This window comes from Ochotona princeps, chromosome 10 (genome assembly GCF_030435755.1).
Source record: "Ochotona princeps isolate mOchPri1 chromosome 10, mOchPri1.hap1, whole genome shotgun sequence".
Classification (NCBI taxonomy): Eukaryota; Metazoa; Chordata; class Mammalia; order Lagomorpha; family Ochotonidae; genus Ochotona; species Ochotona princeps.
In genome coordinates this window covers 902,525-929,650 of record NC_080841.1, presented here as the reverse complement: position 1 = coordinate 929,650, position 27,126 = coordinate 902,525, and the positions used below count along the sequence as shown (strand labels likewise).

General features: G+C 60.9%; 2 protein-coding genes across 7 annotated transcripts; both read left to right on the top strand.

Annotated features, from left to right (window-relative positions):
• The first annotated feature begins 2,485 nt into the window (after positions 1-2,485).
• Positions 2,486-9,255, top strand: ARPC5 (actin related protein 2/3 complex subunit 5). 2 transcript variants are annotated; one of them, XM_058669708.1, is made up of 4 exons: positions 2,486-2,678; positions 4,243-4,323; positions 7,315-7,446; positions 8,815-9,255. In XM_058669708.1, the coding sequence occupies exons 1-4, from the start codon at positions 2,544-2,546 to the stop codon at positions 8,875-8,877; spliced, it is 411 nt and encodes a 136-aa protein (XP_058525691.1). In that variant the 5' UTR covers positions 2,486-2,543; the 3' UTR covers positions 8,878-9,255. The 2 variants fall into 2 exon arrangements, with proteins under 2 accessions (XP_058525691.1, XP_058525690.1); XM_058669707.1 differs by having other exon boundaries at positions 7,270-7,446.
• Positions 9,256-15,712: 6,457 nt separating this feature from the next.
• Positions 15,713-26,693, top strand: NCF2 (neutrophil cytosolic factor 2). Of its 5 annotated transcripts, none has more exons than XM_058668935.1 (15): positions 15,715-16,028; positions 16,598-16,680; positions 17,666-17,774; positions 18,800-18,934; positions 19,436-19,543; positions 20,366-20,425; positions 21,009-21,052; positions 21,670-21,811; positions 21,889-21,957; positions 22,334-22,475; positions 23,072-23,097; positions 23,296-23,447; positions 23,539-23,650; positions 24,961-25,138; positions 26,555-26,693. In XM_058668935.1, the coding sequence occupies exons 1-15, from the start codon at positions 15,855-15,857 to the stop codon at positions 26,665-26,667; spliced, it is 1,647 nt and encodes a 548-aa protein (XP_058524918.1). In that variant the 5' UTR covers positions 15,715-15,854; the 3' UTR covers positions 26,668-26,693. The 5 variants fall into 5 exon arrangements, 4 of the variants coding, with proteins under 4 accessions (XP_058524918.1, XP_058524919.1, XP_004579034.2 ...); XM_058668936.1 differs by having other exon boundaries at positions 15,717-16,028; positions 22,403-22,475; XM_004578977.2 differs by having other exon boundaries at positions 15,718-16,028; positions 22,400-22,475.
• The last annotated feature ends 433 nt before the right edge of the window (positions 26,694-27,126 follow it).

Below are 27,126 nucleotides of genomic sequence, written 5' to 3'. Positions count from 1 at the left end.
AAAAAAGTACATTATTTAGCTTTCTCTAAAGCTAGAAAAAGATCCAAAACAGAAAAAGATCAAAATAACTCTTTCTTGGGTTACATAATGCCAGTCACCATGGTAACACTGTGTCCTCCGAAGCCCTTCTCTAGGTACCAACTTTCCTGTGCTGCCTGACAGGGAGCCAGCTCAGCTCAGAACAAAGCCGCTGCTGACTGGAGCGCAGGCCACCTGGGTCACCTGCTCACATGGCTTCTCCACCAGGAATCAAGGAGCAAGCACCCGGCTTATCCTAAGGAACATGAGACCCACTCTGTTCCTGAACCTTCTCACACATACACAGAGCAATTTCACAAAGTCCCCGGAAAACGAAATTCAAAGATACATTCGTCTAAGGGAAAGAATTTTGAAATGGGTGCATAGTAACACACACCTCTGATGATATTTTTACAGACCCTTCCCGGAAAATTTCAAGATACTTATGCCCCAACGATGGACTGTGCTGGGCCCTGTACTTGCTAGTACACACAAGAATCTGGTCTGGGAACACCTCAAAGTTTCTTTGGGGGGGCCCAGTGGCGTGGCCTAGCGGCTAAAGTCCTCGCCTTGAACGCCCCGGGATCCCACATGGGCGCCGGTTCTAATCCCAGCAGCTCCACTTCCCATCCAGCTTCCTGCCTGCTTGTGGCCTGGGAAAGCAGTCGAGGACGGCCCAATGCTTTGGGACCCTGCACCCGCGTGGGAGACCCGGAAGAGGTCCCTGGTTCCCGGCTTCAGATCGGCGTAGCACCGGCCGTTGCGGCTCACTTGGGGTGTGAATCATCAACAGAAGATCTTCCTCTCTGTCTCTCCTCTCTGTATATCTGACTTTGTAATAAAATTTTAAAAATCTTTTTAAAAAAAAAGTTTCTTTGGGGATCCCCCCAATCGAATCGAACTGCCGGACTCACATCCCTAACCATGGAAAGACAGAGGACAGAACAAGTCAATCAGCAACCTCAGCTATATGTTGGCAGTGAAAAACTGGACAAATGGAGACTCTAAGATGGACTATGTCAATCACTGGATTCTTCAGCGACCTCGTTGTGCTTGGAATGGCGAGACTGGCAGCGATTCATAACTGGTGAACTATCAAAACCACTTGAGCAAGACCCTCGGAGCATGCCCCACATCAGGGACCCGGGGTGGGTAGGAGACTGGGTGGGGTTTCTCCCTTAAAATCCCCCTTTACCCCATATACATGACAAAAACAATGTGGAAATAGTGTTACCCACTTTCCTGTAGCCCTTGAACCTTTTCACCCTAATTAACTATGTAAAAGGTTGTCAAAAATATGAAAAAAAAACAGAAAAAAAAGATATTTATGCCCCAGAACAAACTAACCATCTGTTCCATTTGCATTAACTGTGCAAGGTCCCCTGAGTATACACACACCATGTACACCCTGTCTGAGAACACGCCTGTTCTGCCAGCCGACCGTGTTGGCAGCTGCCCTCTCAGGTGTACCCTCCACAACCCTCAGCTGCCCAGGGAAAGAGCTGGAGACGGGACCGGCCTCTGCCCTCCAGCACCTTTAGGTGTCCAGGCGAGGAAAACAACACAGTCCAGGTGCGCAACCATCAACACCAGCACCTGCTGGGCAGCGATGAGGACCTGGTCCAGCACGTGTCCAGGCACAAGCTCCACCGGACCCGGTCACAAGCCGCAGGGTCAAGATGTAAGAGGCCAGCCTGGTACAGGGTAAGCACAAGACACGCCACAGGATGGCACATAGGGCGCACCACACATAACAGGGCGGCACACGGACACGGCGGCACATAGACAGGGCGGCACACGGACAGGTCTGCACACGGACAGGGCGGCACACGGACAGGGCGGCACCCACACAGGGCGGCACATGTGCAGGACAGGATCGCATATGGGGAAGACTGCACCCAGTCAGGGCCACACATGGGGAGGACCGCACACGGACAGGATCGCACATGGGGAAGACCACCCACTGACAGGGCCACACATGGACGGGCCAATATGGGGAGGACCGCCCATGGACAGGGCCGCACCTGGCAGTGCTCCCGCTCGCCCTGGCCTGTCCACCCCGCCACTCGAGTGGCACACACATGGTGCCAGCCCGAAGCCCCCGCCCTGGTGCAGCGTTCCTGTCCGCGAACATTCACTTGATCAAGCTCCGCGCCCGGCCGCACTGCCAAACGCCGCCAAGTTCACCCCGCGCGGACAAATACCGAGGGGCTCCCGGCGCGCTTGCGCGGCGATGGCGCTTTTTCCTCCTCAGCCGGGGCCCCCGCGGGCCGGGCGGCGTCCAGCGGCCGAGCGGCGCCCAGCGGCCGCGCATCCCGGCACCCTGAGCCTCACCGGCAACCTCCCGTGTTTCCAAGGGAACGCCGCGTCACGTGACGCGCGGCCCGCCCCGGCCCGCGGAGAGCCGCGCCTGCGCGCTGGGGGCAGGCGGCGGCCTCGCGCGTGCGCAGAGCGGGGCAGGCGGCCACGCCCCGGAGCGGAAGCGGGAAGCGAGTGGGCGCGGGGGGCGCGCGGAGGCCGCGGGGATGGCGAAGAACACGGTGTCGTCGGCGCGCTTCCGCAAGGTGGACGTGGATGAGTACGACGAGAACAAGTTCGTGGATGAGGAGGACGGCGGCGACGGCCAGGCGGGGCCCGACGAGGGCGAGGTGGACTCGTGCCTGCGGCAATATCCTTGGGGGCGGCTGGCCCCGGGCTCCCCGACCCTGGGGGCGCGTCGGCCGGGCTGGGGGCAGCGGGAGTGACCCCGGGGAGGGTTGGGGGCAGCGGGAGTGACCCCGGGGAGGGTTGGGGGCAGCGGCAGTGACTCCGGAGAGGGCTGGGGGCAGCGGCAGTGACTCCGGGGAGGGCCAGGGGCAGCGGGAGTGACCCCGGGGAGGGCAGGGGGCAGCGGGAGTGACCCCGGGGAAGGGCAGGGGCCTCCGGGGAGGGCTGGGGGCAGCGGGAGTGACCCCGGGGAGGGCCGGGGGCAGCGGCAGTGACCCCGGGGAGGGCCGGGGGCAGCGGCAGTGACCCCGGGGAGGGCCGGGGGCAGCGGCAGTGACCCCGGGGAGGGCCGGGGGCAGCGGCAGTGACCCCGGGGAGGGCCGGGGGCAGCGGCAGTGACCCCGGGGAGGGCCGGGGGCAGCGGCAGTGACCCCGGGGAGGGCCGGGGGCAGCGGCAGTGACCCCGGGGAGGGTTGGGGGCAGCGGCAGTGACCCCGGGGAGGGCCGGGGGCAGCGGCAGTGACCCCGGGGAGGGCCGGGGGCAGCGGCAGTGACCCCGGGGAGGGCCGGGGGCAGCGGCAGTGACCCCGGGGAGGGTCGGGGGCAGCGGCAGTGACCCCGGGGAGGGCCGGGGGCAGCGGCAGTGACCCCGGGGAGGGCCGGGGGCAGCGGGAGTGACCCCGGGGAGGGCCGGGGGCAGCGGGAGTGACCCCGGGGAGGGCCGGGGGCAGCGGGAGTTCCCCCTGGGGTAGGGCAGGGGCCTCGGGGCTGGGCTGGACTGAGGGCAGCGGAAGTGGCCCCCAGAGAAGAGCTGTGAACTCCAAGAAAGCGGTCGGGCAGAGACTGGGAACCAAGGCAGCCCCAGTAGTGGAACGGCGTCTGGTGTTCCCTACCCGTTCCTGGTTCCTTTTCACATATTTGAATATTCATAACTGAGTTGGCAGTCGCACGGGCGGGGCTGGGATGTGGGTGTGGGCGGGTGGACGGGGCGGTGAAGCTGCGGCTGCTCACGGAGCACCGGCCAGCCTCTCAGCGCCCCACACCCTGGCACCCCGCCCCGGCCGACCCCTCTGTGCTCCCATCCCAGCATGCCGCCTCTGTACTGGTGGGTGGTCTGCAGCCTTCACACCGGCTCACCGTGGGCGGCAGAGCTGGTGACAGGGACAGGCCTCCTACAGCTCTGACAGGGGGGCTGCGTGCGCCTGGGGCTGCACAGACAGGTCGTGGGCGGCCACTTGTCTCCCTTTAGGGGCATGACTGGCACTGCCCGCTCTGATTGGCCTTGCTGCCTGGGGCTGCAGCTCAGGCCCCAAGCGCTGGGTGTGGCTTCCCTCACGCTGAAGCATCTGGGGAGACAAGATGCCTCACTGGTGGGGCTCCCCTCTGGGCAGAGCGGCTACAGTGAACCGCGTGGAGGGGTGCTCAGTTTGTTTCAGCAGGCCACCCTTGGGCAGCCTGGCCCTCAGTGTCTTGCGCTGACCCATGCCAGGCCCCACAGCTGCCCTACTGTTCCTTAACTGCCGCACAGGGAACATGACGGCCGCCCTGCAGGCCGCACTCAAGAACCCCCCGATCAACACCAAGAGTCAGGCTGTGAAGGTGAGTCGCACCCACACCGGGCTGCCCTGCACAGCACCTCACCACCCCACCTTGCTGCCCCCTGCCTGCCCCACACCCCCCCTGCCTGAGTCCGCACCTCACATCTCACTCGCCCTCACGGCCTGACCTGCAGCTCAGTGCCTCACCCAGTCCCAGACCGCAGGTCAGCTTACCTGCCACACCCCGCCCCACCCTAGGCTGTGTGTGTGTCAGGAAGTGACTCAGCTCCCCAGGGTTGGTGGGGTTGGGGAAGCCTGCTGTGTTGGCCACACGCCGCCAGTCGAGGTAAAGAGATCTTCCCTGTGTGTGTCTCGGCTAGGCTGTCCTGGCTGAGTTTAGGCAAAGGCTTCTAGAATAAAACTCTTGAGAAAGACCCCTGACATGGCTGGTGATGCTGCCTGGGGTGCCCACAGCCCAGATGGACATGCCAGCCTCAGGTCCCCACGCCTGCTGGGCCCTGTGGGAAGCTACAGGTGCGGCTGGCATGCATGGCTTTGTCCCAGGCATTCTGGGAGTAACAGCAGGTGGGATTTCTCCTTGTCACTTTCAAAAACTACTTTGAATACTGGATTTTGCTTTGTTTTCTTAATTTTATGTGAAGATTCACCATAAAAACCACTCAGTACTAATAGTTACTGCTTTTTGGTGTTACCATTTGCTACAGTTTTCACGTGAATATTTGCAAAAATGAGACTTCATGGCTTTTCCGGATGTGTGGCAGTGTGCATGGACTTGTCCAGCAGTTGGTTTCTGCAGCTTCCAGCAGTAGGCCGCGAGCTCTGCACACCTCGTCTCGGTCACGCAGGGCGAGTGGGGCTCTTCTCTCTCACAGCCCTGAGCTGTTGAAAAGCGAGTTCCTTTGAACACACCCTGAGAAGCCAATGACTCGTGCCTTGGATACTGTGTCGCTGCCCAGGCCTCCCCCTGTGGCCGGCGCTCCTGACGCAAGAGCTGGGCACGGAGACGCTGATTGGTTTTATTTTCTTTATCCTTTTTTTTTCCATATTTTTGGCAACCTTTTACATAGTTAATTAGGGTGAAAAGGTTCAAGGGCTACAGGAAAGTGGGTAACACTATTTCCACATTGTTTTTGTCATGTATATGGGGTAAAGGGGGATTTTAAGGGAGAAGCCCCACCCAGTCTCCTACCCACCCCGGGTCCCTGATGTGGGGCATGCTCCGAGGGTCTTGCTCAAGTGGTTTTGATAGTTCACCAGTTATGAATCGCTGCCAGTCTCGCCATTCCAAGCACAACGAGGTCGCTGAAGAATCCAGTGATTGACATAGTCCATCTTAGAGTCTCCATTTGTCCAGTTTTTCACTGCCAACATATAGCTGAGGTTGCTGATTGACTTGTTCTGTCCTCTGTCTTTCCATGGTTAGGGATGTGAGTCCGGCAGTTCGATTCGATTGGGGGAATCCCCAAAGAAACTTTGTCTGAGGTGTTCCCAGACCAGATTCTTGCATGTACTAGCAAGTACAGGGCCTGGCACAGTCCATCACCCCAATCAGCTGGTGGTTGTAATTACTGGGTTGGTTCTGTTTGCATCCCTGTCTTCCGCACGAACCAATGGGTGTTGCAGTCCAGCCTGATTCTGCTCAGCACACACTTGGCCCTCACATAAACCAGTGGGAGCTGCAGCCTAGTTGGAGCGACCCACAGTAACCCCCGCCAGGCCTTCCCCCTACCCTGGTTTGCCAGTATGTGCAGCAGACTAGTCCAGTCTGTCCCACATCCCGTTAGGCTCTCATACATGGGATGCTGATTGGTTTTTTTTGTTTTTGTGTTTTTTTTTTTTTTTTTAGTTATTTTGCATTATGTGACAGTTTCATAGGCTCTGGGAATCCCCCTCCCCCTCCCTCTCCCCTCCCCCCCGCGGTGGATTCCTCCACCTTGATGCAGTATTACAGTTCAAATTCAATCAAGATTCTTTCCTTGCAAACATATACCAAGCATAGAGTCCAGCTACTTATTGTCCAGATGGGTTGAACAGTTTCTTGGGGAGACCATTTCTGGTCCGAAGTTGGAGCTGGTAGAATATCGTATGGGATGCTGATTGTTAAAGGACGGGCCCCGTGGGCTCCCGTGGCTAGTGGCCAACAGTCATCGGCGCCCGGTCTGCGCCTCGGAGGATCCTGTGGCTGGTGGCCAGCGGTCATCAGTGTCCCGTCGAGCTCAGGAGGCCCCGGTGACCCTGACCTTCGGCACACCCTCCAAGCCTGGAAGGCTCCTGCAGCCAGTGGCCCTCTGAGCCCAGGAGGCCCCTCTGGTCAGCAACAGTTGATGGTAGCAGGTGGCTACACTCCCCTGCCGAGAGGGCACGTTGCCGTGGTTCATGTTCCTGGGGACATTGGTGAGATGGCGCTGTCCTCTTTATGCTTTGGAGGGGGTGGTTGCTGTCCTGCCTTGTGGGCAGGAAACAGACATTTCTCTTCGTGGAAGATTGCACAGCGCTTCAGTGAAAGCTTGCGAAAGGTGGAGGCCGCCCACGGGGCAGCTCTGGAGGGGACAGCCAAGAGGGCAGTGACTGGGGCTCCACCAGGCGTCTCCTTCGTGTGGTGGCACGGAGAAGACTGGATGGGGTGCCCTAAGGAACACCCCTGCTTCTCAGGTGGCTCTAGACAAGTTTTCCTTAAAATTTCAAAACCGCCCCTGAAGATGGTTCGGGGAGGAATCACCGGTCAGCGTCCATGTTTTGTTGGGCCTTTTACATTGAGAAACAAGATAGCGTAGGTGGTTTGACTCACTGTCATGTTGCCCGGTGACTGCCCACGCCTCGCTGCCCTGCTGCTGCCCTCTCGCTTCCCAGGGAGGGTCGGTGGCCAGGAGGCCCTGCGTGGCCCTCCGATCCTGGCAGCTCTTACCCGTCTCTGAAGTGCTTTGCGGAGACACCCCCATAGTGTGGCCCTGCAGAGTGGCCTCAGGGCGTCCTCTGTCCCCCCCAGGACCGGGCAGGCAGCATCGTGCTCAAGGTGCTCATCTCCTTCAAGGCCAGCGACATTGAGAAGGCCGTGCAGTCCCTGGACAGGAGCGGCGTGGATCTGCTCATGAAGTACATTTACCGCGGCTTCGAGAGCCCCTCCGACAACAGCAGCGCCCTGCTGCTGCAGTGGCATGAGAGGGTGAGCAGGGCGGGCCCCGGGCACAGGCACAGGCACAGGCCTGGGCACAGGGCACAGGCAGGCGCTCGGCCGGCGCGGTCTGCACAGTGCTGCGCTGTGGCACCCCACGAGGACAGGATCCTGCAGGAGCACACGCGTGAGCCCTCAGCCCAGCAGGGCCGGGCAGGGGTCGTGAGGTCCCAGGGTCCGGTGCGCACGTGGCTCGTGGCCAGCTTGCTCAGTGGGAGGCCCTGGATTCTTTGTCTCCGTTGGGGGGCTGTGTTACCAAGCTCTGTATGTCACAGAGACGTCAAAGCTGTCATTTTCACTCCTTTTTCCAGGAGCTCCTGAAGTTCCCTTTCTCACAGTTTAATGTTGAAAAAAGGAATCAGGGAAAAATCAAGAATTCTTGACTTCTTTTTCCATTGATGTGTATCTTTGAGTGTCAGCAGATGCTGGCAGCACCGTTCATCCACAGGAAAATGAAATGAGAGTTTGAGCTTTGGGTTGAGAGTTGGTCGGTCTTCGGTTCCACACAAGCCAGCCGTGTAACAGAAGTGGCTGCAGGTGAAAAGTGTATTCCCCAGCGATCGTAGTTGCCCAAGCTCGGTTTATTTGAAAAGGCCGAGACGTGTGCAGGGAGAGACACACATCGGACGGAGCTCAGCAGGGCAGCTATGTCCACCCCTGCATCATCGGGGGAGCTGGGCTCGTGTGTGGATCGCACTCTGAGCTGCCCGGCCCGGCCCAGCGAGGAGTGGTGCTGCCTGGGGCTCTTCAGACACCAGCATGGGGGCAGTTGGGGCCCTGCTGTTGGTGAAGTCTTTGTGTCTTTAGCATCACAGCCAGCTGCCAGTCTCCCCTCCTGTGCGCCTGGTTGCCATCCCCCACGTTTTCCACCTCGCCATGAGAACGTTCTGTGACATCCATATCTGCCCTGTGCTCCGGCCCAGGGTGGGCAGTACCCTCTCCCACCCGTCTCTGTCCTGTGTCCCGCAGGCTGAGTGTACACCCCACTCAGGCTCGCACAGGTCTGTGACTCCCCAGACCGCGCCAGGTACCCTCAGTGCCCAGGGGGGTGCTCAGGCATTCGGGCCACAGCGTCCCAGGTCCCTGCCTACTGAATAGCTAAGTGCCTTGGGCGAAGGCCTGCTCCTGAGCGTGGAGGATCCGTCCACGTGCTCCTGGGGTCCTGGTGAGGTCAGCACACCCACTGTGGACCAGGAGCTCAGGCTTGAGGTCCAAGACTGGCAGTGATCTGGCTGGCCGTGTGAGTTGGCGAGGACAGGCCCCAGGTTCTGTTGTCGCCAAGCAGCGGTGCAGGGAGGTCCTGCTGCGCACGGCCAGCCTGGGTAGCGCCATCAGCATCGTGTTGGGTTCTGTTTTCAGGCGCTAGCCGCAGGAGGAGTGGGCTCCATCGTTCGTGTCCTGACTGCGAGGAAGACCGTGTAGGCCCGCCGGAACTGGCTGCCTGCCTGGGAGTGGATGCTGCTGGTACAAAACCAACCCACCAAATGCCATTTCTGCCCCGTGGGTAGCGTCCCTCCTCCACTTAGCTTGCTTCCTTTCATGTCTGTCAAGATTGCATATCGAGGTTCCTTCGTGAGAACCGGGGTGATGCGGCCCGAGCCATGCTTCCCACGTGGTCGCATCACCTCAGCACGTTGAGTGATGTTGTCTGTCTGTCTGTGAGACTGCCTGTCTGCAGTGTCATGCTACCTGCAACACACCATCAGCCAGGCTTTGTTGTAACGAGTAGAGAGAGCTGGTCAGAATTGGAGGCCAGTTTCCTAATTCACTGCTAGTCAGGAAGTGATTCATTACATAAAAGAGAGCGAGCCTGGCGGCTCTGACATTGCGAAATTGGGCTCTGCCTCCCTTGTGTAAGCACAGTGTGGTCCAGGGAGCACTGGCCAGGCCACCGCAAACGGGGGCTCTCTGTGTCCTTGCACAGCTGCCCTTGCCAGCCACCTCCCAGTCACACCTGGTCTGTGGGCTGCAGGCTGCAGAGCCCGGCCCTGCTCGGTGCACCTGCTCACGCTGTCAGCATGTTTGACACGAACATTCAGTGCGCGTCAGCAGTGGGGCCGTGGGCCTCCCCTAGTGGGACTGTGCCCTCTGACGTCCTGGTCCCCTGCCAGTGCTCACGGGAGCCGCTTGGCACACTGTCCCCCAGGTTCTTGGGGGAGCTGGGCTCCCAGAAGGCTGCATTGCCATCCGAACAGGTACCCATCCTGTGTTCCAGCTCAGTGTACTCTTTCAAAGGAAAATGGCACACAACAATAACAACAGAGATTACTTACTTTATTAGACTAACCAAACTGGTTCTCAGCAACTGACTGGTGCTTGTAAAGTTACTTAGTCTCTCGAAAGAGTCTCCGGCATAGATGGCCGGGGGGTCAGTGCGTGTTGCGTGTTCACATTCGACGCCAGTCTCCCCACCGACCTAGGCTCAGGTGGCAGTGGAATTCTAGAGACTCGCTGTTTTTGATACCTGCTTTTTGTTTTGTAAAAACGATAAACTTGAGAAAATAAAATGTCAGTGTTGGGTAGTCCTTCCTCTCTTTTTTTTTTCCTGTTGCAGACAGAAGGTTGTCTGCGAAGGGACCAGGTGAGCAGGGAAGGGGAAGCGCCTCCGAGAGAGAGCCGGGAGGTGGGGGCCTCTCGAAAGAGGAGGGAGAGACACCCTTCCTCTCACTTTAATCTTAGGAGTGCGTCATTCATTGAAACGCCCCTTGGTGAGGACCGGCCCGGTGGGTTCCTGCAAGCAGAGCCACACCAGATGGCAGAGGCTGGAGCAAGGCCAGGACTGCGCGCTGTCACGGCCTTGGCAGCCTGGCCCCAGTCCCGAGCTGCAGGGTCCAGCAGCTGCCATCCGCTCTTGAATTTGTCCATGCCTCCGATGCCTCAAGTCTCCATGTTGGCCTGTGCTCACAGAGAGGCAGGCCGCAGTGGGAATTGCAGTTTGCCCTCCCGCTGGATGAGCGAAAGCTCAGGGTCCGCCAGAAGCTCCCTCCCAGGCCTTGCGAGACCACAGCACAGCCAGAAGTACCGTGTCCTGGGGTGGCGTCAGCTGGAGAGACGGATCGAGGAAAGGACCTGGGGACGCAGGCGGGCTTCCCTGAGCGCCCGTGGTTCCATAGTCCAACAGGGAAAGCAGGGTGCAGGGTGACACCTTAAGGAAACCCCTTAACGGGTGAAATCAGTACCACCGTTCACCCCTGGGCCGACCGCCCTTGCCCAGCCCCGGTGCTTGCTCGAGCACGTACCCGTTACTGGCCTCCCTGCCAATCTTCATTTTTTTAGTTCAGAAAGTTTTAGACGTCAATTGCGTGTCTACTTCCCATTGCCCATTGCATGGTCTGAGCTCAGTCCTGTGCCTGGCAGCTCTGCACGTCTATCCAGCCCAGTGCAGGGCCCCTCTTCAGGGACACCTGGTGTGGACCATGGCCTCTCCACCAGCTGGAGAAGCTGCAGCCATGATCCGCACATGGCTCTTGGCGTGTAGGAGGATCTTGGTGTCTGGGGACCCCACAGGTTTCCATTCCGTGACATTGAGCAGATGGCGTGACTGTGATCCTGGGACAAGGCAGGTGTATGGACAGTGCTGCCTGAAATGAAGCCAAACTGTAAGAATTGGGACTACGTTGGTCACCTTTTACCACGTTGCAAGGTGGCCCACAACGCAGCAGTGGCACCCAGCTGCTCCTGAGTCTCCTGCCGGCTCAGCTGAAGGTACAGGCCAACCTCCAGGGGCTGGAGCATGGCCTCAGGAGACAGGCCTGGGGAGCTAACACCACCCTGAGGGCACACGTACCCCATGGGCCAGGCCATGACCTTAGCCAATGGCAGGGTTAGGGTGTGGACCCACCGGCAGCCAGATGAGCTGCAACCCTCACCATCTCCAGACACCTCTGCTTGCCTGCAAAGAACAAAGCAAAATGCAACAGCTGTTGTCACCCCTGTTAGGTCATCAAGGCCAGCGCGCTCAAGCCTTCATGTGCCACAGGGGTCACTGGCAACCCCCAGGGCTGTCCGCACACGTGCCCGCGTCACTGGTATAACAGACTGCTCTAAATCTTGGCTTGGTTTGGACCTGCTCTGTGGGTTTCTGCCGGGAAAGAGTCCATGGGTAAATACTGATGCACCAGAAGGGTGGTAGTGACAGACGGATGGAGAAGTTCACACACTAGCATGTTCCAGACACGGGACTCTGGCTGCGTGCACGTTACTGGCCTGTGACAAGTTGTCCCTGTCTCCAAGGGCAGGTCCTGTGAACCGTAGACATGCGCAAAGCGTTACAGGATAAATTTCCCTGGTCCCCACCAGCAGTGAGGCTGCATGGGCCCCAGCACGAGCCCAGCTCACATCACACCCCAGCTGGGCAGCCACTGCTCAGGGGCAGGGCCTCGGGGCCCTGGCTGTGGCCAGTTTTTGGAGGCTGAGCTTGAGTAGGCAGAGCTGAAGGGCTATCAGTGTCCCCTGTCATAAACACTTGTGATCAGTCCTGTGAAGGGATGGTGGGGTCGCTGCCTCTCACCTGTACAATGCAGCCCCACTGTGCACAGCATGGGAGGTCCTGGCATGAATGGATTAAATCTTCAGCATTGGAGCAAATGGAGGGCAGGCCATTGGGTCAAGGACTGTCTCCCCCCTCCCCCCCATCACCTGCATATTCTATCTGCCCTGGCCTGCAGACCCACCCGGAGTGGCTGCGGCACATGGTACAAGAGGTGGGGCGGCAGGCAGGTGGCACTGGACCGTACATGGCGACTCGTGCCTGACCCCTTCTAACCTCAGTCATGACCACTCCCTTGCACCTGGGAGGAAGCAGGGAGCTCAGCAGTTCAGACGCAGCTCTGAGGCCTGGCCCATGGTTCAACAGACTAATCCACCACCTGCAAACACTGGCATCCCATGTGGGCGCCAGTTCATGTCCCAACTGCTCCACTTCCCATCCACTCCCTGCTCATGGCCTGGGAAAGCAGTAGAGGCTGGCCCAAACCCTTGACCCTGCACACACATGGGAGACCAAGAAGCTCCTGGCTCCTGGCTTTGGATCAGCTCAGCTCCAGTCCTTGAAGCCACTTGGGGAGTGAACCAGCAGTTAGATGATCTTTCTCCCTGTCTGCATCTCTGTAAATCTGCATTTCCAATAAAAATACACTCGCATGCACTCAGGATGCCCACAACATAGAGAGCCCAGGAACCGGCAGTGCAGATCATGGCGGCTCAGCCACTGAGCTGCTGCACCCGCCATGGATGACATCTGGCCGTCCCTTAGTGGACAGGGCACTGAGCCTGGCAGCTGCATCTGCCCAGACCAAGCCTGGAGGACACCCTGACAGCTGTCCTTGTCCCTGACCCGAGCTGGCCCAGGGCACCAGAAACTGGAGATGTGGCTGTGCCTTCTGCCTGCACAGGCTCGGATAGGGAGAGACTACATCTGTGTCACGGGGCGTCCCGGCGCTGCCCTCACCGCAGTCCACATTTCCAAGCTTAGACCTGAGCTGTACAGCAGGAATGGTCAGGGCAGGAGTCAGCATGGTGACATAGCTCGCTAAGCCACCACCCCATGCCTTCCTGCAGCCCCTATGACTGCAGCTTCTAGTCCCGGCTGCTCCGCCTCCCATCCAGCTCCCTGCCATTGGCCTGGGAAAGCAGCAGAAGATGGCCTAAGTGCTAGGGCCTCTGCACCCACGGGGAAGACCCAGAAGAAACTCCTGACTCCTGGCTTTGTCCCAGCACTAGCTGTTGCAGCCATCTGAGAAATAAACCAGAAGGTAGAAGATCTCTCTCTCATTCTTTCAAATAAATAAAACATTTTTTTTAGGAACAGCTTGGACACCTGCGTCTGACTGCAGCCCGAGGCTTTCATCATTGGCATCTCCTGAACACAGGGCTCCTGATCCCCTGCCCCATTCGCATGTTACAGCCCATCTCACTTTTGCACCCCTGAATGTGACTCAGGACAGAGTGGGTCCGGGCATCCCTCACTCGCCCACCTACCAACCACCTGGCAAACAAGGAAGCATGAGTAAGAGCTCCAGCCCGCCTCTCACCACACTCAGAACCGGGCTGTCTGCCTGAGGGCCCAACTAACCATCCGTGGGCCTTGGTATCAGAACTGGGAACAGCAAAGGAAGCTGGTCAGACTCCGGTTCCTCCTCCCCACTGGGTGCAGAGGCTGGGAGCTGGAGCTGGACCTAGGACTAGGAGCTAGGAGCTAGGAGCTGGGGCTGGGGGCTAAGGCTGGGAGCTGAGGCTGGGGGCTAAGGCTGGAAACTAAGGCTAGGGGCTAGGAGCTGGGGCTGGGCCTAGGGCTAGGAGCTGGGGCTGGGGGCTAGGGCTGGGAACTAAGGCTAGGGGCTAGGGCTAGGAGCTGGGAGCTGGGCCTAGGGCTGGAAGCTGGGGCTGCGGGCTAGGGCTAGGGCTAGGGCTGGGAGCTGAGGCTAGGGCTAGAAGCTGGGAGCTGGGGCTAGGGCTAGGAGCTGGGGCTAGGGCTAGGAGCTGGGGCTGAGGGCTAGGAGCTGGGGCTGGGCCTAGGGCTAGGGGCTAGAGCTGGGCCTAGGGCTAGGAGCTGGGGCTGGGCCTAGGGCTAGAAGCTGGGGCTGGGCCTAGGGCTAGGAGCTGGGACTAGGAGCTATGAGCTGGGGGCTGGGAGTGGGTGGCAGAAGTGTGGAGCAATCAGCTGAGGTGTAGCAGCTAGCTAGGCCCCGGGGTCCAGGGAAGCTCCCAGAGCAAGTACAGTGGCGACTCCTGCCAGAGGGACCTCTGGGTGGCTTCATGGTGTCACTCAGCAACAGGCACAGCAACCTACCGAGAGCCTGCAGGTGGTACCGTGGCTGGGGGCACCACGTCTCATCTGAGGGCACCTCGCTTGACCTTCCTGCTGATGCGCCTGGAGAGTGGGAGCTGATGTTCGAGGACGTGAGCTGGGAGGCCCCCGTGGGGCTGCTGGCTCCTGGCTGTTATGGGCAGTCAGGTATAGGATGAACCAGCAAATGGAAGAGCTGTCTACCTCTCTATGTCACTCTGCCTTTTAAACAAGTAACTAGAAGAATGTCAAAAGAAAAAGGAGCTGCTGGTTCGCGGCTGAGGGACAGCCAGCGCAGCCTCCCGTGTGAGCGCTCTGCTGAGAGAGCCCAGAGCCGACCGAGAGACATGACTCACGGTATCTGGCCCGAATGGAACCAGAGGGAACTGCTGAACTTCTCCCTCCCCTCAAATCAACAACTCTAAAACGACGGTTTAAAGTGTGAACATGTGACATGAAAACATGAGCCGGGACCAGGACTGAGCAGTGTGTGGGACCAGAAGCTAAGCCCATCCCTTCCACTGGCTTGTGGCTTCGGGGGCCCTCGCTAGTATTAGGGTCTCCAGGGGTCCTGGGCTCGGGATACAGGGGCTAAGAGCAGGGCAGGGGAGCACCATCTGAGGTCACCCCAGGTGGCCTTGACTGAGTGAATGGGTGCTCCTTCCACACTGCCACCAACCCCGTCCCTTAAACGCCTCACCCCCTTTAGGGTCACGGTTTGGAAGGCTCCTGGGACCCCTGGGGGGCTGCAACGCCCCAGGCGGCAGGCAAGGCTGCACAGGGAGCCCCCTGCCCCGGTCCACACACTGTAGGATCCGCTGGTGGTGTCCCTGTGTGTGGGTTTCTCTAGACAGGCTGGCTGGAGGGACATGAGGGGGTTTCCCTGGGAGTAACAAACCATGGTTTCCTCACTTAGTGCCTGTCACCAGGAGTCAGGGCCGACAGGGCTCGTGGACGTCTGTGGCCTCACGGCCCCCCGAGATTCATGTCCCCTTCCCACTTCACTGGGGTCTGCACTGGGACCCCCACTGCAGACACTGAGCGCCACAGCAGCAGCTGGGAGACGCACTGCAGCCAGCAAGACACAGTGCCTGGGGTGCGGCCAGGCGTGGCAAGGTGGCCTCTAACGCCAGGAGTTTGTAGAGTGAGGTGGGGTGGGGAGGCTGCAGGGAGTGGGTGTTGATGTGGCCTCAAGATGAAACTATCCGGATGAGGCTGTCCACACAACTAGGGTCAGAGGAGCCTGGGGCTGCACGAGGAGCCACTTCCCAACCCCAGGTGCCAGCTGGGCCAGGGAGGCCCGTGCCCTGCCAAGGCTGCCTGAGCCCCAGCAGAGGCTGTGGCGGGAGCAGGGAGAGGAGGAGGGGGAGGAAATACAGCTGCATGTTTTGGGGAACTGACCCATGGCAACGGCACCTGCTGTACTTCCTCTCCGGGCCTCACCCCGCCGCCCTCTCTCGCCTGTTCCTTCTCTCGCAGCTCCGACGTCAGTTGCTGAAAGGTGGGGACACTTCCTGGTGCCCTTGCGACACAGGGACGGCTACTTAAGGGCTGCCGTGTGCCCGTGGCCCGGAGACGCCCACCGCCTGCCCCCTCCCCGACAGCCCTGAGTATGTCCCTGGCAGAGGCCATCAGCCTCTGGAATGAGGGCGTGCTGGCTGCTGACAGAAAGGACTGGGAGGGGGCCCTGGCCGCCTTCAGCTCGGTCCAGGACCCCCACTCCCGGATCTGCTTCAACGTGGGCTGCGTGCACAGCCTGCTGGGGGACCTGCAGGCGGCGGAGAAGGTGAGTGTGCCATGCGCCGCCCCATGTGGCTCCCAGGCCTCCACAGGCGCGGCCTCCAGGGCAGCATGGCCTCCACCAGGTTCAGCAGGCTTGCTCTTCAGGGACCATTAACTGATTGCTTAACAATGGCACAGCCGGGGCTGGGGGAGGGTCCTGAGTGTCTTCTGCAGTGTCCCTGAGTCCCCCTCGTCCTCTGAGGGGCATGGGGTCCGTCAGGATGAGGGATGAGGGTCACACCACTACAGGGTAGTGTCCACGGCTGGTGGTCCCCGTGCCCCCAGGAAGGCCCCTTTCAAGGCCGCAGAGGGGCAGAGGTGGGGGTGGAACTGGGTGGAGGGTGCTGGCAGCCCTTGGCTGCCCCTGGCCACAAGCCCTGCTGCTGGCCCTGGGGGGCGCTCTGTTATTGCTGTACTCAGGAAGGCCGGCAGTAACATCCCCACTTCCCAAAGGAGACCAGAGTCTCCCCAGGAGAGAAGGGAACTTGCCAGGGTCACACAACCAGGAAGTGACAGCCAGGGTGCACTGACTCTGCCCCCAGCCACACCTTCCCTCCTTCTCTCCCTCCACAGGCCTTCACCAATAGCATCCACAGGGACAAGCACCTGGCGGTGGCCTACTTCCAACGGGGCATGCTCTACTACCATCTGGAAAGGTGCGGCTCCCACCGGCGTCCCCGCACTGCAGGGAGCTGGGGGCACGGAGGGCGGTAACACAGCAATCCCACAGCTGAGGCTGACGCCCTGCGGGGCTCCGAGCTGGCGTGGTGCACCCACATGCATGGGGCTTCACCCTGGAAAAGTCTGGTCACAACCATTCCAGGAGCAGGGGGAGCGCCCTGGGAGGCAGAGGGGGTGGCTCGAGAGGTTGGAATGGGCCCTGCCTGAGCCTGACCTCAGCTGTGGGAAGTAAAGTTTGCAGGACAGGAGCTCTCTGTCACTCCAGCACAGCAGCTCAGAGCAGCCAGAAACAGGTGTCCACTAAGACAGAAAAGCTCATGGGAGATACTGACCCTGCAACACCTGAGTTTAGGCTAGTATGGGCGGCACAGCCCCGTTTCCATCTGATAAGTTCAGAAAAGTGTGCTCCAAGAGTGTGTCAGGATCTTGGAGGGGCTGGGGTTACGGAGAAGTCACCCGAAGCCATTGCGATGTCACATTTAACATCACCCCAAAGTGCACATTCCTTGGTGTGGCCCCCTGGCTTTGCAGATGGCGTTCCTTCAGGGTGCGCTGGGGCAGGGAGGGGGCTTGGCTCAGGCCAACCAAGAACTCCCAGTGGGGGAACGGGCCCATGTGAGGATGCCTAGGGTGCGGCCGGAGGGCCAGTGGGGCTGCTCCTCGAGGATCGGGCTTTGCACACTGCTGGGCTTCCATGTCCCCTTCCTGTTGGCTGCAGCACACGGGACCTTCACAGGGCAGGGGCTCTCAGCCTGCAGCCACACTGGGTCCACGTGTGTCGCACAGGTTGCACAGCTCTGAGCCCTCTCAGCACATCTGCAGGACCCTGGGCTGGCGAGCAAGCAGCAGCAATGTGGAGTCGGGTGGGTGCAGGGGGCTTCCGGACCCCGGCAGATGGGACAGGTGATGGGTAGCAGCCCTTCCTCGGGCTCAGGGCTCTGCTGTGCCTGGATCCTGCAGGTATGACTCGGCCATCAAGGACCTCAAGGAGGCCTTGACCCAGCTCCGGGGCAACCAGCTGATCGACTACAAGATCCTGGGGCTGCAGTTCAAGCTGTTTGCCTGTGAGGTGAGGGGGACCCCAGCAGCTCGGATTAAGACACTGGCCACCTAAGGAGCTGACCCTGCCTCGGGACAGATGGCCCGGAGCACTACTAGAGTTTTCCTTGTGTATGAACAAGCTGACTGCTTAGCATTATGCACACCAGTCCATTGTCAACTCTCCGTCCCCAGCCCTCCGTCCCCAACCCTCCGTCCCCAGTCCTATGTCCCCAGCCACAGCCCGAGATGATCCTGGGAACTCTGGCTCAGCGGCAGGATCTGTGGATCTGGGCCCCTGGGCTTAGGCACCCCAGCGCAGCAGCATGGGGGCCGAGGCTGGACTCCTGCTGCAGGCGGCCCTGGCTGCAGCCCCACACATGACCCTGGCTGCCAGGAGCCATGCAAGTCTTTGTGAGGTGCCTTTTGGGGCTTCTCTAAGCCGAGGCCGGGTAGTGGGCCTTGGCTCCTGAGGGCAGCGGCTGAGGACCAAGCCGGAAGGGCAGGCATAGACCCAGGGATGTCCGGATGACCACAGCCCCACCTGGCCCCACTCAGGGCCGGTTCCATGGGTCCCTGTGCTTGGGGTGACGGGCCCCGCTCTCTACGGGGCGGGTCTCCGCAGGACGTGCAACTGACAGCCTCCTGTGGCTCCACCACGTCCTTTATTTCTTAGTCACGTGGTTTCTCTCTCCTTCCTCTGCCGTTCTTGCATCCTGCTGGCGCTTCCTACAGGCTGCCCATTTGGGATGTGCATAATGACCATAAAGCAAGTGTGAGCTGCCCTCGCCCCTCATCCCACCCGTCACCTAGCCCGAGGCCTGGACACCAGGACAAGCAGGGAGGGGCCCGCCTCCCTGTCCCCACCGCGTCTGCTACTCTGCCTGCGGGTGCAGGGCAGTGCGGGCGAGTCGCCCCGAACATGCCCCAACTGCGAGCACTGTACAGTGGGAACCGGCGGGAGGCTCCGCCTCTGGCAGCGGCCTGCTGTTTCCGGCGTGGGGGGAGGTGCAGCCTGTAGCAGCCCCCCACGGATACCGTGCCTGTGCCTGCCAGGTGCTGTATAACATCGCTTTGATGTACGCCAAGAAGGAGGAGTGGAAACAGGCCGAAGAGCAGCTGGCACTGGCCCTGAACCTGAAGTCCGAGCCCAGGCACTCTAAGGTGGACAAGGCCATGGAGTGTGTGTGGGTGAGTCTGCGTGGGTGCCCATGAGGACCCCAGGTGAGACATCGCACACAGGGGCAGGGAGGGCCTGGGCTCAAGACCCAGCTGTGTCCTGGTCCCAGCTTCCCGCTAATGTGCCCCGGGAGCGGGTGGCAGGTGTGGCCCTGTAGCTGGGTCCCTGCCACCCACAGGTGAGACCAGGTTGAGTTCTCAGCCCAGCCCTGGCTGTTGCTGGCTTCTGGGGAATGAACTAGCAGGTGGGAGCCTACCCCCCGAGGGGTGCTGCCCCTCTGTGAACCGAGCCTAGGCAGCGTGGGGAGCCATCTCAGGCCCCGACAGGAGCTGAGGACTTGGGGTCCAGTGCAGAGCCTGGGCTTTGCCAAAATGACTCAGTCTGAATGTACCCCGTGTGTGGCACACAGTAGCCCCTCGAGGCATGGCCCTCCCTGGTGGGTCATGAGCAGCACTGGGCCAGAGGCCTGCCTCAGGCTGCAGCCACCACAGAGGGTGGGGTTCCTGTTGCAGAAACAGAAGCTCTATGAGCCAGTGCTGATCCCCATGGGCAGGCTGTTCCGGCCCAATGAACGGCAGGTGGCTCAGTTGGCCAAGAAGGACTACCTGGGCAAGGCCACGGTAAGTGTGCCCAGGCATCCCTGGCAGCCAGCTGGGCAGGGCCTGAGGCAAAGCCCCTGTTGGGTGGTGCCGACAGCCAGGGCCCCAAGTGGGGCTGCCCACGGGCACCAAGGCCACAGTGGGCCAGGGAAAGGGAGTGGTTGAGAGCCCCTGGGAGGGGAGAGCTGTGCCCTCACCAACTGCCTTGGTGCCAGCTCCTCTTTCATCCTGGACTCCCCTGTGCAACCAGGACTTGACACCCTCACGGCCTGTGGCCCTGTGGCCAGCTGGGTCTGCCCTCACGGCCTGTGGCCCTGTGGCCAGCTGGGTCTGCCCTCACGGCCTGTGGCCCTGTGGCCAGCTGGGTCTGCCCTCACGGCCTGTGGCCCTGTGGCCAGCTGGGCCTGGCACTCAGCAGAGAGGAGGGAGTGGGGGACAGATCCACAGGGACAGTCAATGTCCAACGAGGCACACAGGTGAAAGGGGTGACCGCTGCCGCCGTGGGGTGTACTTGGTCATCAGGGAGGGTGCAGCCAGGACAAGGGCAGGTGCCAGTGGGTAGATCCTTGGACAAAAGTGGAAAAGGCACTCCGGCTGCTAGAGGCTGTGCTCCGTACAGACACATCCAAGCACACAGACACACTGTGTGCACTGCAACACACCGAATTTGGTTTTCCACAGGCGGCACTCCAGTGCGACAGGGTTTAGGAAGAGAATATGGACCAGACCAGCAGTGGGGGTGTGCCGGAACTGGGGGCAGGTCCAGGGCAGGGCGCAGGGCCGGGGAGGAGGGAGCTGGGACAGCAAGTGTGCAGGCCCTTAGTCCACTGCCTGCCGCTGCAGGTCGTGGCCTCGGTGGTGGACCAGGACAGTTTCTCTGGCTTTGCTCCTCTCCAGCCTCAGGTGAGTCTGGGAGTGGGGGGTGGGGGAGGACTCCATTAGCCGGGATAGGCGTGGCAGAACGGTGCGCTTCAACTCTGCTGCAGCCTGGGTATGTGGCGGTGGGGAAGCAGGCTGCGTGGGCTTGAACTCCAGCACGGGGTCTGTGCTGTGTGCAGGAATGCAGGTGCTGCCTGGGCCGATAGAGCGACCTAGGAGTGGAGCAGGCTGGGGAGGACATGAAGGCCCCCAGGGTGCTGGCCACAAATGGAAACACCCCCAGACAGCCGTGACTGCCAGGGTGGGTCAGGATCATGAGGCGGGCAGCCTGCAGACCCCTGGGTCTTTGTCATAACATGAGGGAGTGCCTAGCTGAGCAAGGACAGGAATTAGGTGAGCCCTTGGCAGGCAGTGTGGACAGAGAACAACAGCATGCCTCCAGGCACCAGAGCATCACACGGTGGCCGCAGCTGGCAGGACAGGGCTACTGGCCTGCAGCACCCATGGCGGTGCCCTGTGCGGCCGCTAAGCAGAGTGGCCTACTCTGGTTTGGGAGACCATTGAGGGACACTCCTCCACATTCTTCCTCCCCGCCCTTCACCCACAGGCAGCAGAACCTCCACCGAGACCCAAAACCCCAGAGATCTTCCGGTGAGTTGCCACACACACCACAAGGGCTACTGTGTGTGGCAGGGAGCCCTGAGGCAGAGGCTGAGCCCAGGGTCTTGGTGGGTCCTGTGCTGGCAAGAGGCCACTGCCTGTCCCCAGCAGGGCAGAGGCCCAGGGCTTGGGAGGCTGCTGGGCACAGGGCAGCGTAAGAGGAAGGCCACAGGAAAGAAGACATTCCGAGTTGCCAAGCAAGCCTGGCTGCTGCCCAGGCCATGTCAGAAAAGTTGGCACACAGAGGGTGGGCAGCAAGCGGCCAGGGACCACTGAGCCACACAGCCCACCCCCAGCCTGAGGAAGCAGTGAGAGCAGTGATGGGTGCACCTGGCCAGGTGGTCTCCGAGCGTGGCCCTCCCGTGCGATCCGCCCCATCCCTGACCCAGGTCGCCATGCCATGCTCGAGCCCAGCCTCACCAGCAACCTCAGGAGGGAGGGAAGGGACACAGGCCAAGCGGCCACCTCGCCTGCGTCCGTGGTCACGGAGCAGCTGCCAGGGGTCCCACACGGCGTGGCCGCCTCGCCTGCGTCCGTGGTCACGGAGCAGCTGCTGGGGCCCGTCTGGCATGTGTCGCCAGCCACAGCAGCTGGACTGTGCCCTGCAGGGCTCTGGAGGGGGAGGCCCACCGCGTGCTGTTTGGCTTTGTGCCCGAGACACCTGAGGAGCTCCGGGTCATGCCGGGAAACATCGTCTTTGTTCTGAAGAAGGGCAGTGACAACTGGGCCACGGTCATGTTCAACGGCCAGGTATGCCGGAGCTGTGGTCGGGGCTTCTGTGCACTGCCCTCCCTCCCGCATGCACTCACTGAACCCTCCCTGTGCAGAAGGGTCTGGTTCCCTGCAACTACCTGGAACCCGTGGAGCTGCGGATCCACACACAGCAGCAGCCCCAGGTAGGGCGAGAGGGCTGAGTGGCCGTGGTGCAGCAGCCCAAGCTGGCCCTGCCACTCCTCCCCCCAGGCCCTGTGGCTCCCGCGGTCAGGGCAGCTCAGGCCAAGTGTGAACAAGAATGGGAGTCAGACGGAGGCCTGGCCGGCCACCACAGAGGCCCACAGTGCCCGTGGGAGGTGCCAGCCAGCTGGATGCTCATTTCTCACTGCCCTCAGCAGCCTGGGTGCGGGCTCAGGGCCTGCCCTTTGCTGGGGTCTCCCCTGGACGGGGTGTTGGGAGGGGAATGACAGATTGGAGGCCAGCCCTGCTGCCTCTTTAACTCCTTCCTTTGCCTCCTCTTAATGTCGCCACCACCCCAACTTCTCCCATCCCTGGGAGTCTGAAGGGCTGCCCACTGCCCGAGAGCAGAGGAAGCTTCTTACCCTGCCTCCCTGTCACCTTCAGGAGGACCCCACCCCAGAGCTTCACATCCCGGCTCCCCCCAGCGCCAGTGCCCCTGGGAGGCCTCCCCGCTCACCAGGTGAGTAACCCTGGGGTGACACCCAGGCCCGGAGGCAGGTGTTCCTCACAGCTCTCTCCCCTGGCATGTTCTGGATCCTCCTGCCAGCACGGCTCATTGCTCAGGATCCTAGCGCCCACTGCAGAGGGGCGGCAGCAGACCCCGCCCACATCCAGCTGCAGATGGCCCAGCGACTCTGCGGGCTGGACCTCTCTCAAGGTCCCGGAGAGCCGCACTGGGCAGGCAGGTCCAGGCCAGCTGAGCAGCAAATACGTCCTCCTCACCCCCACGCTGTCTTGGGTTTCAGTGTGGAGCCCTTTGTTGGCATTCCCCACTATGTCTTTGCTGCTCTTGTGAGATTTATGTACTTGAAAGTGTTACAGAGAGGAAGAGGGGCGGTTAGCGCTCTTCCACCACTGGTTCACTCCCTACAGCCACAACAGCTGGAGCTGGGGCCAGGAGCTTCTTCCAGGCTTCCCACTCGGGCACAGGGGCCCTAGCACTGGGACCAGCCTCTGTTGCTTTGCGAGCGGATGGGAGGTGGGGCAGCTGGGACAGGAAGCCCTACTCCGAGGGGGTCTCACGGGGCATGGGCTCGGCATCTTGTTCCCTTATAGGTCAGAGACAAAAGGACGAGCCTCAGGTAATGTCCTCCCCTCTTCAGGTGACGGGGACAGGAGCAGGGGGCGGTCGGCTGGGCGGTCATTCAGGACCACAGGGTGTTGGGAGGCGCTGCACCTTCACACACACCCAGGGCTGCAGGCCTGTTTCCTGGGAGCCCATGGCTGTTGGACAGCAAGCTGGACTGGCCTAGCAGGAGGCTGCCGCTCCCTGCCCCCAGGAGACCAGGCTCAGTGGCCCCCAGCCTTACACGGTGAAGGTGCACTACAAGTTCACGGTGGCCGTGGAGACCCGAGCCCAGCTGCCCTACAGCCAGCTCCTGGACCTTGTGGCCAAGAAGCTGGAGCTGTTGCCAGAACACACAAAGCTGAGGTGAGGCTCCCACCTGGCGGCTGTGTGCTGGGGGGTGTGGAGCGCACGGACGGCTGGGCTACATGGACGGCCCCTGGCTCTCCCACCACAGCTACCGGCCACGGGCTGACCAGCAGCCGGTGCCCCTCTCGGAAGACAGCATGCCAGACGCCTGGAGGCACGCCACCTGCAGCTGCCTGACTTTGTGGTGTGAGAACACGGTGGTGAGTGCCCGGGCCTGGCAGTCTGCACCCACTGTGTGTGCCTGGGGAGGGACAGGGCAGGCCTCATGACCTCAGCTGTGACCTAGCTGGTGGCCTCCTGCCAAGAGCACGTGTCTGTGGAGAGTCCCTACTGTGCTGTGCGCTGGGCACTGTCAGGACACATGGTAGAGAGGCCAAGTCACTGGACCGAAGTGACACAGCTGGCCAGGCATTTGGCCTGGGCACCAACAGCAGAAGGGTGGCCGACATCATGAACCCCGGGTCTAGACAGCCTGACCCCCCAAGTAAGGGGATGAGGAGCAAGAGGCTAGGGGCCCCTGGACAGCCATGGGGAGCACTCACACCCCTTGGGGCAGCACTCACACCCCCAGGGGAGCACTCAATTGTCCATTGGTCGCCAGAGTCCAAGATGCCATCTCCTTTGTGTGTGTGTGTGTGTGTGTGTATGTGTGTGTGTGTGTGTGTGTATCTTCAGAATTATTTTTACTTGAAAGGCAGATTTACAGAGAGGAGACCGAAAGAGAATCTTCTATTGGTTCTCTCTTCAAGCGGCTGCAATGGCTGGAGCCGAGCTGATTTGAAGCCAGGAGCCAGGAGCCTCCTCCGGGTCTCCCACATGGGTGCAGGATCCCAAGGCCTTGGGCCATCCTCTGCTGCCTTCCCAGGCCACAAGCAGGGAGCAGCCAGGACGCAATCTGGTGACCAATTGGGACAACGCTGCGGGCGGGGGCTTAGCTTTAGCACGGCACTGGCTGCCTCCTGTTGCTGATGGTCACTTCCCGCTCCCATCTCGGCCTCAGGACCCCTGCTCTGGTTTCTGCCAGTGTCCTGCTGCCGGGGGCTTTCCTGTGAGTGGACGGCAGTGTGCAGTCTCACGTGCCTATGAACTTCTGAGGCTGTGGTGCCCGCAGCACAGGCATGGTGGCTACTGTACCCACTGTGGGTGGACTGAGTGCCAGCTGCTCCACTTCCAAGAGTTGCGTCCTTCTCCCACAGGGTCCAGGCACGCTAGGGGCCTCAGCAGGTGACACCTAAGTGGTGGCCTTTTCCCTCCTGGGAGTCTGACTGAGGAGGTCCAGCCAGGCACCCTGCAGGTGCATTCAAGGCCGCCCAGACAGATGCCTGCCGAGGGGCGGGCTGTGTTATGACCCCCCTGATCCCCCAAGTGCAGGCAAAGGGGGGTTTTGAGATCCCACAGGGTCCACTCACAAGCCAACAGCACGCGGCAGGGCCATGTGGGCACTGATGGTGTGATGGCCCTTTAGTGGCCTGTCTCCAATGCTGCCTAGCAGGGGCTGTGCTGTTTTCAGGGTGACCAAGGCATTCCAGAGCGTCCCAAGGAGCATGAGCCCATGGAAGCCGGTGAGCAGGCAGCCAGCCCTCAGCTGGGAGAAGGGAGCCGCGTGGTGGCGCTCTTCAGCTACGAGGCCAGCCAGCCCGAGGACCTGGCGCTGTCAGAAGGCGATGTGGTCTTGGTGTTGGCCCAGGGTAAGTGTGCGTGGTTAGGGCGGTCCACCCGTGGCCAGCGGTTCTATCCCCCCGGGCGCACACCAGCAGTCAGCACCATGTCCTGGAAACCCTGTGTGCCCCTCCCTCAGCTTCCCACCTCCCACCAACCAGTCCTTCAAAGGGACATGCCCCACAGAGGTGCGGGCACCTGCCCAACAGCAGGCGGGAATGCAAACTCAACAAACTTCTCAAACTTGAGCGTCCCACACCCTCAGCGCCCCTCCGACCATACTGCTCAGCTTCCTGGAGACAGACCCTTCGGGCAGTATCCAGGCGAGGCTGGACACCCGGCCACTCTGAAAGCTCTTCTGACTCAGGATCCAGCTGGGTGCAGCAGTGGGCACTAGGCCATCCTGAGGGCAGGGGTCACGAGCTTCCTCCACAGCTCCCCTGTGACGGTGGGTGTCTCCTGCCTTTCCCAGGCCACTGGCAGCCAGGACAGCAGCTGGTGGCATTCTCTGCTATACCAGTACCAAGCCCGTGGCGGCACTGCTGATGCTGAGCGGCAGGTTGACGATGACAGAACTGGGCGCGGCCCTAAGCCCTGGGGTGGAGGTGGGCGTGTGTGTGTGTGTGTGGCAATGTCCTCAAACCACGAAGAGGCTGTGTCTTTGCACACAGGAACAGGAGCCCCACCGGGAAGACTCGGGCTCCACGGCCACTGACCTGTGAGCTTGCCTGCCTGTTTTGTGGGCATGTGCATGCAGGAATGAGACTGGGAGGGAACCCAGAAAATACCAGTCAGGCACTCCGGAGAGGTGGCCGAGTACCTGCCCCCACGGGACACCTGCGGCATGACTGCGGGGTCTAACAGTTGCACAACAGTCAGGGTGACTTGTCCCACTTTCAAGTGTCAACCCCTGGACAGCCTGCGATGGAGCCAGGTTTGAACTTGTGACCAACACACATCAGGAGCCTGCTGGCAGAGGCATGAGTGGTGTGCTGTCCCACACTGTGACGCGAGCTGTGTGCTGCGATGCTGGGCTCTGGTGCCTGTCCAGGCTGCCGCGGCACAGCCGTGTCTCATTCTCTCGCCGTGTGGGGACAGAGCGCGGCCCTGTGCTGCAGGGAGTCCGAGTGAATGCACTCGGGTGCATCCCGGTACAGTCTGAGCTACTAAAGCCATGGCGTTCACAAACACCAGGTGAATGCACTAGTCTCAACGTCTCCCTTGTCTGACAAGGCCCTTCCAGGGTCCAGGGCCAAGGGATTGCACGTGACCCTTCCTTAGCACCTTCGGAACTATGTAACTATTCCTCCAATTCCCTTCACTTCTCTAACCGCATCTCACCCCATCATCTGAGACACAGGCCACTCTGCACTCACATCCCTCGCCGGCCACAGCAGGGAGGCCACGGGCAGCGGCTGCACTGACGTGTCCCTTCCTTCCTGCAGTCAACGACGAGTGGCTGGAAGGCGAGTGCAGGGGGCAGGTGGGCATCTTTCCCAGAGCCTTCGTGGAAGAGCTGGCAACACCAGGGCAGGCGGTCGCGCCCAGCGCGGTCTAGGCCGAAGCCCCCAACGCTGGACCTCCCTCCACGCCGAGACGGTCATCACTGTGGCTGTGATGGACTCGGTGACCTGCGGGGTCACCTAATAAAACCCCGAAGAGAATTCTGGTGCTCAGCTTTCCTCCCTGCGCGTTCCCCATGCCGCCTTGCTGGTGCGGAGGGTGGCATGTGCGTGTGACCCAGAAGTCGTCCCACAGGGGCTGGCCGTGCTCTCCTGCTGCAGCTGGAGCAGCTGGAGCAGCTGGCGCTCCCCGCCCCCCACCCCAAGGATGGCAAACAGCGCACACAGAGATGTGGTTGGAGAGAACACGGTTTAATTAAAGGCAAAGCTGATTTCAGCAGCTGCGAGTCTTGCACAGACAAGAAAAAAAAACCAACAAACCCAAAAAACCCCCAAACCAACCAAAGCCCCCCAAAACAAAGTTCACTACACAAAAGCAGTTTCCGAGGACGACC